General features: G+C 38.0%; 1 protein-coding gene across 2 annotated transcripts; it reads right to left on the reverse strand.

Annotated features, from left to right (window-relative positions):
• Positions 1–667: 667 nt before the first annotated feature.
• Positions 668–9,644, reverse strand: senp5 (SUMO specific peptidase 5). Of its 2 annotated transcripts, none has more exons than XM_016509957.1 (9): positions 9,501–9,644; positions 6,915–7,645; positions 6,732–6,837; positions 5,352–5,499; positions 5,228–5,275; positions 4,601–4,678; positions 3,969–4,106; positions 3,762–3,896; positions 668–1,853 (listed from the first exon to the last, which is right to left on the reverse strand). In XM_016509957.1, the coding sequence occupies exons 2-9, from the start codon at positions 7,501–7,503 to the stop codon at positions 1,719–1,721; spliced, it is 1,377 nt and encodes a 458-aa protein (XP_016365443.1). In that variant the 5' UTR covers positions 7,504–7,645; positions 9,501–9,644; the 3' UTR covers positions 668–1,718. The 2 variants fall into 2 exon arrangements, with proteins under 2 accessions (XP_016365443.1, XP_016365444.1); XM_016509958.1 differs by having other exon boundaries at positions 9,493–9,644.
• Between the last annotated feature and the right edge of the window lie 243 nt (positions 9,645–9,887).

Genomic DNA, 9,887 nt, shown 5'->3' on the forward strand with positions numbered 1-9,887 from the left:
ACCAGGGGGGTGAGTAGCGTGTGGCCACCTGAGCCGGCGCGAGCTCGTCACCTAATCCACATCGGAAGCTCGCGGCACTTTACTCCTTGGCTCAAAAGAGGCTGCAGAGGAAGAACGTGGCAAAGCTATTTGAGCGAGTTCATAGCCTTGGACGATGGTAACACGGAGCCTGAGAGTCCAAAGGCTCATATCTCCGCAGTGGGGGCAGTCTGACCCCCCAAGCGCCGCCTTTGAGTGGGTGCGACCCAGGCAAAAGACGCACGATTCGTGGCCATCGGAGAGTTCGATTGGCTCCGCGCAGGAGAGGCAATCACGAGAGGTCATCCTTGTCCGAAGCTCACCGGAACACAGCAGGGGAGAGAAGGCGTGTCCGCTGCAGCATGTAGATCACGGTGAGTACTCTTGATGATAGGCTTCTTGCTTCTCGTAGAAGTTTGGCTGAAGGAAAAGATTCTGAATGGATGACGTACAAGCGCTGCTTTATATAGAGTGGGAGCCCCTCATATTTTGCGCGCTTGAACGCCATTGGCCAGTTTCACTGGCGTGATTCAATAAGGCTTCAGTAGTATTTGGAGGAAAGGGTAATTCCCATAGCAACGTAGAGTGACCAAATCGAAAGGGAACTGCGTATCATATGCACGCCAAAGTCAATTTTGGCGTATCAATACCACAAATTTCTGTTTTTATTTGGCGTACTATTTATACGCATTTTCATGAGACCGGGCTCCAAATTTAGCTTGGCCTTCAGCGTTTGTGACAGAATGGCAGGTTTCGATTATATTTTTCAGATCAGTCTTCACCATTAAAAAGAGTATAAATAAAAAGGCAGAAACCTGCAGTTTTCACCGCACTGTGCTCATTTAAAAATGACCTTTAACTGACTTCAATTAACGACAAATCTACATGCTACAAAATCCATTTTAACCGCCGATGCATTCGAGGAAAAACAACGGAAAGTGCTCAGAATTGAGAGAACAGCAGTTTGCAACAACAGAATGGCCAAATAATGCTGGCGGTTTACAGCAAGCTGCCTGATATTAAGCTTCAATCCTGCTGCTTTTTCATTAGAAACATCTGGGAACATATTTAGAGGATGATCAAATGCTAACAAAGCAATCTGGTCCAGGACTTTAAGAGTATCGCCACAAAATTTGCTTTCAAGTTACAAGCTCGACCGTACAAGCTTCAACAACAAATTCTGGTGTTTGACAGTACATTCATTAAATGCTTCTTGCACCTCAACAACGGTGTGACATTTATAAACTACAAAGTCCTTCAAGTTTCATGCTGCAAAGCAACAACTATTTTCTTAACAAAAAGAAACCTGATAGAAACACGTAATGGCTGTGTTATAAATGAAATTTAAAATAAAATACGTTTAAAAAAAAATATCCACACGCTTGTGAGGTTTTGAATCTTTGTGGTTGCCAGAAACAGAAAAAATATCTCCATTGCTGCGGATCTCCCGTTCGTTTCTCTGAGAGGTCGTCACAGGCTTGGTTAAATTCGAGGTTGAGGACGCTGGAAAAAGGCATATCTGAGCCGCCGATGTACTGCGAAGAGGTAAACGCGACCTGACGAACTCCAGCAAACCAACAGGAATGATTGGACAGGCTCAAATATTGGGAACTTCCAGCTTTGGGTTTCTTTGTCCTGCTGTGAAGTCCTTTCCCTCCTGTTTCGTTCGTCATCCAGACACCAGTCTACGAGTCTGGAGTCTATGTGGCTTTGTCTTGGTTTAGACAGTCGGACAATCTGCAGTCACACAGCTCTCTGTAGATCCTCTTGCGGACGCGAGGCATGTCCTCTTGAGTGAACAGCAGCGGCTTCATGAACGCCAGGCACTTGCAGTACTGCCAAATAAAAAAGATGCTCAGTTTGATCACAAGTCATTTTATTACGGATATATAAATGAAGTACAACATTGGCCTCTTATTAATCTTGATTTTTCATCTGAACATCGAAATGTGTGGGATCTTATTAGTGATTCATTTTTTTGTCATTGGTCTGTGGAAATTTATTTTGGATATTATATGAAAGCAATAAGCCCCGTGAAGCCGTGGTTTACAGTGAATTTATTGCGTCGTGCCTAACAACACCCCTTAGCTGTTATAAATTCACTGTAAACCACGGCTTCACGGGGCTTATTGCTTTTATAAAACGGTTATTCCATATACATAGTAAGGTTTCACAAAATAAAACAGAGCAAATAAAGTGTAATGATATTAATAAAAACAGTATTCTTCCACCAAACAATGTAGCTCCTCAGAAAGTGGTTCCAACAAAGTGGTTGCCAAGCAACAAAAAATGTAAACAAAGGTGTGTGTTTGTAGAGTAATTTACAACAGCTTCGAACGTGGCTCAGCCAATCAGAATCAAGGACCGGAACTATCCGTTTTATAATTGTTCATTTGTGTGATTTAGTATGAATTTTTTTCAATTCATTTATTATACCATTGCTTTTCCCACTGACAGTCATAATTATGGCGGATAAGTGGAAAAAGTTATGTGACTACATCATAAATGTATCAACTGAATTCAATATCGAAGCGGCAAGTTATGTTACTCAGCAACCATTAACAACTACTGCATAGAACAACACAAATCAGATATTAAAGTTGCGATGCAGCGGAAGTAGCGACAAATCTTTTCTTCTGTATCCTGTTTTCTTTTGTAAATAAATACGTTACATGGTTAGTTCTATCTATGCATTGCTTGTTTGTCTTGTTTTCACTGGCAAGTCCACTTACGGCTTTTCGATTAAACATTACGAGTTCAAACCATTAAAAAATACTAGTGTTGTTGAAGGATAACTCGCATTCAAAATAAACGTTTTTGTTTACACAGTATACAGTGGGTACGGAAAGTATTCAGACCCCCTTAAATTTTTCACTCTTTGTTATATTGCAGCCATTTGCTAAAATCATTTAAGTTAATTTTTTTTCCTCATTAATGTACGGTGTTTATTTAGTATGTATATGTAAACACACACACGCATGTATATATTTAAGAAAAATAGGTTGTTTATATATTAAGTATATTTATTTATAATATAAATTATATGACTATAAATATAGACATGTAAAAGTAAATGTTTTCAAAATATATACAGCATGTGTGTGTATTTATATATACATGATAAATATACACAGAACACACACATATATTATGTAAACAAAAACTTTTATTTTGGATGCGATTGATCGCTTGACAGCACTAAAAAAAACATTTAAAAAACCTATGCAGGGATGAAATCTCTGTGCGTTTAGAAAATATATATGGTGAATTTTTATTTCATGATGATTTAAAAAAAAAAAAAAAAAAACTCCCAAATTTTCCTCATTTTTAGACAAATTTATGAAAATTTGGTCAAATATTCACATTCAATTTGTCTGTTTAGACCAATGCATAAAATGCAACCAAGTTGCCACTAAGTTTTATGTAACAGCATTGGTCCTGAACATGTAACCAAAAGTGTGAATCTTACTAGTTGGCCAGTTTTCAGAAAAGCAATTATAACACCTCTGTGTAAAAAAAAAAAAAAAGCATTTAGATGTTCGTGCCGTTCAAACTGAAATGTTCACACTATACATTTGTCTCGGTGTGAACAGGCCTTTAGCTTGTTTGTGAGAGATCGTTCTTGCCCAGTCCTGCCCACTGACAGCCATGAATATATCTAGGTACTTTTAGCACAATCTAAAGCACCACTGCGCTGTGTATCATCAATCCACCCAACCCTACTATACAGTAACGTTTCTTACCTCCAGGACAAAAACCCCGCAGTCATTGTCGTTCTTCTGCTGTGGAATGGTCCTGTTGACGACCATCCTCCAGCCCTTCTGAAACACGGCTTGTTTCTTCTCCTTGGCTTCTGCCAGGATGTACTTCAGGATGTTCTGTGGATGAGAGTCACACACGTCAGGTCTCTGAGTGGATCTCAGTCTGAATCACCCTTCAAAAGCACTCACATCCACAGCGAACTTGAACAGGATGCCCTGGGAGTCGTAGAAGTTGATGCTTTGCTTGGAGACGTCCAGGGTTATGAGCGACCAGTGGATCTCCAGGTGCAGAGGAATCAGGATCAGTGTCTTGGAAAACAGATCAACCTGAGCAAATATGCACAGACAGGAGACATTAGGCATTGTGCATAATTTGTCATTTACATAATTCATTGTCTGTACAGTGCCTCTATTCCTTAAAATAACAGTAATGAGACACAATTCCATATTCTTTAGAAAGAAAACAATTAAACAAATAATAAGTAGAATTTTAAGAAATGTGCTTCTTTTTTTTCTTTTACAAAGGAAGTCAATTGGCTTCAGTGTTGTTTGATTCCCAATGTTCTTCAAACTATCTTCTTGTGTTTGTTTTCGCAGCACAAAATGTAAACGAGTAAAATAAATGATAACAGAAATTGTACTTTTGGGTGAATTAATGCTTTAATCACCTCCTTTCACTGAGCATGTGTTGAAAAGAACAAAAAGTTGACTTAGGAAGGACAAAAATCTTACAGGAGACTTGTTATCATGCAATAAACAAAAACGCATGAGATGCAAGCTTTTTGCATCTGTGTGTGATGTTTGCATGCCGTGACATTCACCTTTTTGGTCCATCGTCTCACTCCTTCATAACCTTTTGCTACAAACTGTCGGTAAAAAAAACTGTTGAAGAAATGAACCTAGAAAATGACAAGGCGTCAGAAGTTATGAGAGGAAATAATGCAACACTGATTCATTCGCAAGATAAGAGCCATAACATACAGAAACCAAGTATGATTATTATTATTATTATTATGCCAGTAATGCATAGCCTCTAGAAAACATACCTACTACTACTGTATATGAAATAACTATAATTATCAGAGCTAATAAGTGGTCACATTTACTGTTGTTCTGCAAATTTTCCTGGGCAAATGTTCTAGTAATTTAACAGGTATTTCTCATGAGGACGAACGATTCCCCCACAACAGGTTTAAGTTGGTCACACAAATCTGCTTTGCTCACCAACAGAAAGTCTACTATGTGAGCTGAGCTTTATATGTTGCAACACTACAGACATGTTTGCCCCCAAAATATTGATTATTCAACTAAACACAGCTTTTGACTGACCCTTTTGCAATACATGTAAGCAATATATATCACACACTCAGTTGTGAATCTAAGTTCAGCTGTGATTCGGTCTGATATTCAGAACAGTGTTTGCCGTTGGATGCCATGGATGCTTTTACCTTATGATTTGTAGCTTCCATGATCAGTTCTCCATACATGTTAATCACCTGTAAAAACACATACATCAAATCCTGCATGACTTCAGTGTACATGTATATGCTGCTGGATTTCAAGGAGGCCTACCTGATCATTGACCCAGTTTTGGTCATCAAGTGTTGAAAGGTCATCTAAGGTCAAAGTGTGCTTGTTGTAGGTCACTTGGAAGAAATGCATAGGAGCACAGGCCAGGCCAGCCCTGTACTTGGCCACTTCTTTTGTTATCAGCTTCATCCTGTAGCAGAATATACAGGATATGAAGTGAAATTAGAGCACCTTATGCTATTTTTTCCACAAATTCTGTACAAATTGGTGTTCCATTACTTTTCTAAAAGCAACGGAAACACAAAGTCCATCTTCTTTGAAATGTTAATGGTTTATCTAAGTTATCTAATGTAATCCAGCATGAGAGAGATGGCTAGTATTAAACACATCAAATCACCTTTTCCCAAACTGTTTTCTGCAATTGTCAAGTTCAACCATATAATCCTGTTACTGAAGTCACATGAAAAAAATGGTAACACTTTATTTTAAGGTGTCCTTATTACATGCTACATGTACTTACTATTATAACAACAATAAATTATGCACGCCAAACCCTAACCATATAATAAGTACATGTAGTTAATTAATATTACTCAGTACTTAAATGTATAATTACACTGTAACAAGGACACCTTAAAATAAAGTGCAACCAAAAATTGTTACAAAATGTAGGGGTCGGTATGATTTTTTTATATTTTTGAAAGAAGTGTCTTCTGCTCACCAAGGCTTTATTTGATAAAAAATACTAGTGCTGTCAAACGATTAATCGCATCCAAAAGAAAAGCTTTTGTTTACATAATATATGTGTGTGTACTGTGTATATTTTATATGTATATATAAATACAAACACATGCATGTATATATTTTGAAAATATTTACATGTATTTACATGCATATATGTATATTCATATAATTCATATGATTTATAAATGTATTTAATATATACACTAATGCTGTCAAACGATTAATCGCATCCAAAATAAAAGGTTTTGTTTACATTATATATGTATGTGTACTGTGTATATTTATTATGTATATACAGTATAAATACACACACACATACTATATATATTTTGAAAATATTTACGTTTATACAATTATATATTCATATTCTTATATTATATATAAATATATTTAATATATAAACATAATTTTCTTAAATACATGCATGTGCTTGTATTTATATGTACACAATACATATACACAGTACACACTCATATATTCTGTAAACAAAAACGTTTATTTTGAATGTGATTAATCGCGATTAATCGTTTGACAGCACTAGTCAAAACACATAAAATGTGACATTTAGTTTGACCTCCAGAGGTCTTTCTGAAGGTTATGTCCCTCCTTTCACTGATGGAAAACTTGATTTTGTGCCATACTTGTAGAAAAGCATGATTCAGTAGGGATTAAACTTGCCTGTCATTTAGATCAGACTGAAACGTCTTATTTAGGTGATCGAGGACGTCGGTCTCGCTCAACGGAGTGAAGCCTCCGTATTTCCCATAGAACTGCTCGAGGAATTCTGGAAGATAAACGCATACTCATTAACAAACCAAAGAAGAGAGACACCAGAAGCTGTCAAACTCATCCGAACACTACCATGAATGCACTCGATGATGCCCTCGGTGGTGAGCTCAACCGGAGGCAGTGCAGGCGGCTGTCCCGTCTCCTCCGTGGAGTCGCTCCTGTTTTCCTCAGCGAGGGGTTTGCAGTAGTGATGGTCCCAGGAAGCGCTCAGACCGGGCGGCGCGGTTTCCATTGCATCCGGCTCTGTGCGGGGCTTCTTCATCAAGTCGTTGGGTGTGTCGCTGGGAGCGCTGTTCTCCAAGCCGTTCACCAGCACGGTGCTTTCCCTCCCTCTCTCAGTCTGGGAAAGCCCTGGCTTCTCTTTAGGAGACGGAGCCTCGTCCATCTCAGAAGCAGCGTCCGCTTCCAGAGTCACCACCGAGTCTGCCGCAGCCGAGCTCACCACCTCCTCCTCCGCCGCCACCTCTTCTTCTTGGCTCAGCATCTCTTTCTTCCTGCGGCCGCGTTTCTTGGACAGCTGCTGGTGTCCCGGCGCGAGGGGCTTGCCGTGGGGCCCGCAGCAGTCGCACGTCTTCGGCACCCGTTTCCTCCTGGAGCGTCCATTCTCAGGCATCTCGCCCGATTCTGCCCTAACGGAGCGGTTTGCTGCCGGGACCCTCATCGAGAACTCTACCCCATTCCTCCCGGGAGCCTCTCCACCCGTTCTGGGCTTCTAGCAGGACTCCTCCATCGACACGCAGACGCTGGATCTTGGAAATGGACTTCTGTGGATGCACTTTTCTAAACTGCACGCTGAAAGATGTCTATTAACGGGAGAAAGAGTAAAACAATCTTCGTGATTTTAGATGAAATTTGCAGAACTAGCATTAAAAGTATTGTGTGGGTAACACTTACTGGTCACGGCTGCATTAAAAATTATATTAAAAAAAAAATTACACTATATATACACACTCTACCAATCAAAGGGTTTTGAACAGTAGGATTTGTAATGTTTTTTTAAAGAAGTCTCTTCTGCTCACAAAGCCTGCATTTATTTGATCCAAAGTACAGCAAAAACAGTACAATTTTTACTATTTAAAAAACAGTTTTTTATTTGAATATATCTTAAACTGTAATTTATTTCTGTGATCAAAGCTGTATTTTCAGCATCATTACTCCAGTCTTCAGTGTCACATGATCTTCAGAAATCACTCTAATATGCTGATTTGCTGCTCAAAAACATTTATTTATTATTATTATTATTATGTTGAAAACAGCCGAGTAGAATTTTTTCAGGTATCTTTGATGAATAGAAAGTTCAGAAGAACAGCATTTATCTGAAATAGAAATCTTTTGTAACATTATAAATGTCTTTATCATCACTTTTGATCAATTTAAAACATCCTTGCTAAATAAAAGTGTTAATTTCTATAATTTCTTTACCAAAAAATAAATAAATACTGACTTTTTTGCATGGTATAGTCAGTGTATAATGTTACAAAAGCTTTTTATTTCAGATAAATGCTGATCTTTGGATCCTTCTATTCATCAGAGAATCCTGAAACAAATGCTCTCAACTGTTTTAAATATTGATAATAATAATAACAATAAGAAATGTTTCTTGAGCAGCAAATCAGCATATTAGAGTGATTTCTGAAGATCATGTGACACTGAAGACTGGAGTAATGATGCTGAAAATTCAGCTTTGATCACAGAAATAAATTACAGTTTCACATATATTCACATAGAAACCAGTTATTTTAAATAGTAAAAATATTTCACAATATTGCTGCTTTTGCTGTACTTTGAATCAAATAAATTCAGGCTTGGTGAGCAGAAGAGAAATAGTAAAAATATTTCACAATATTGCTGCTTTTGGATCAAATAAATGCAGGCTTGGTGAGCAGAAGAGACTTCTTTAAAAACAAATCATAAAAATCATACTGTTCAAAAACGTTTGACCCACATACGCTTTCATTTTCACAGTTTCAACACACACAAGCAACTTTTGCAAACCACATGTGTCCAACTCTGCTGAACATTGAATATGCCATTTAAAAATGTCTTAGTTTTATGCTTAGATTATGTGTTAATTTTGCTGCTCAGTCGGCTGCACGTTTTCTGATGAAGTATATTTGTTGCCATTTCTGATCATAGCAATCGCATGGTATTTTGAAGGAGGCTACTATCGTACAGAACCGTCTTATCATGTTCATATAACACTGTATTTATATGGTATCACTACAGTACATGTTTAGTGAGGTTATCGCCTATTTTGCGGCTTGGTCATACACCAGGATATATACTATACATGATTATTATAAAGGTGTACCATGGTATTTTTATGATTCAAGGCACTTCAATGAAAAGCGATGTACATGTTTGACGGTATTACTACAGTACTAGTGTAAATCAACGGATCGCAGACACCATCCGGAACTCAGACAGATTTACTTATATGAATATGAGAAGAATATGACTGTGATATTCTGATCAACTATCTAACTGAATGAAAACACGAATACACAAGGCCCTCAGGAGAGCTGTAAGCAAACATGATCTGAAGGGAGATAGTGATCATCAGTGACTCAGATCTGAAGAGATCCTTTATTTGACAATAAAACACAACACACAAGCTTGTCAAGCCCTCGCGCGGGCATCTGTGATTCACAGCCTCACCGTGTGTCGGTCTCAGGGACGAGGTGTGCAGGGCCTTTATAGCTGTGCGAATAAATTCCGATCGATACTGCACTATCAATGATATCGATAAAAGTGAGGGTTATCTGGCGTTGTTATGGTCGCGGACCGAGCGCGGCGCACGTCGATGACGTCACACGCCCAAGCGTTTTGGCGGCATCTAGCGGAAGGGAGATACTATTATTATTATTATTATTATTATTATTATTATTATTATTATTATTATTATTATTATTATTATTATTATTATTATTATTATTATTATTATTATAAATGCCTCTAAGAGCGTTTTGGCGGCATCTAGCGGAAGGGAGATACTATTATTATTATTATTATTATTATAAATGCCTCTAATCACAAGTATGAAAG

Source organism: Sinocyclocheilus rhinocerous, unplaced genomic scaffold (assembly GCF_001515625.1).
Source record: "Sinocyclocheilus rhinocerous isolate Xijiao unplaced genomic scaffold, SAMN03320098_v1.1 scaffold3797, whole genome shotgun sequence".
NCBI lineage: Eukaryota > Metazoa > Chordata > Actinopteri > Cypriniformes > Cyprinidae > Sinocyclocheilus > Sinocyclocheilus rhinocerous.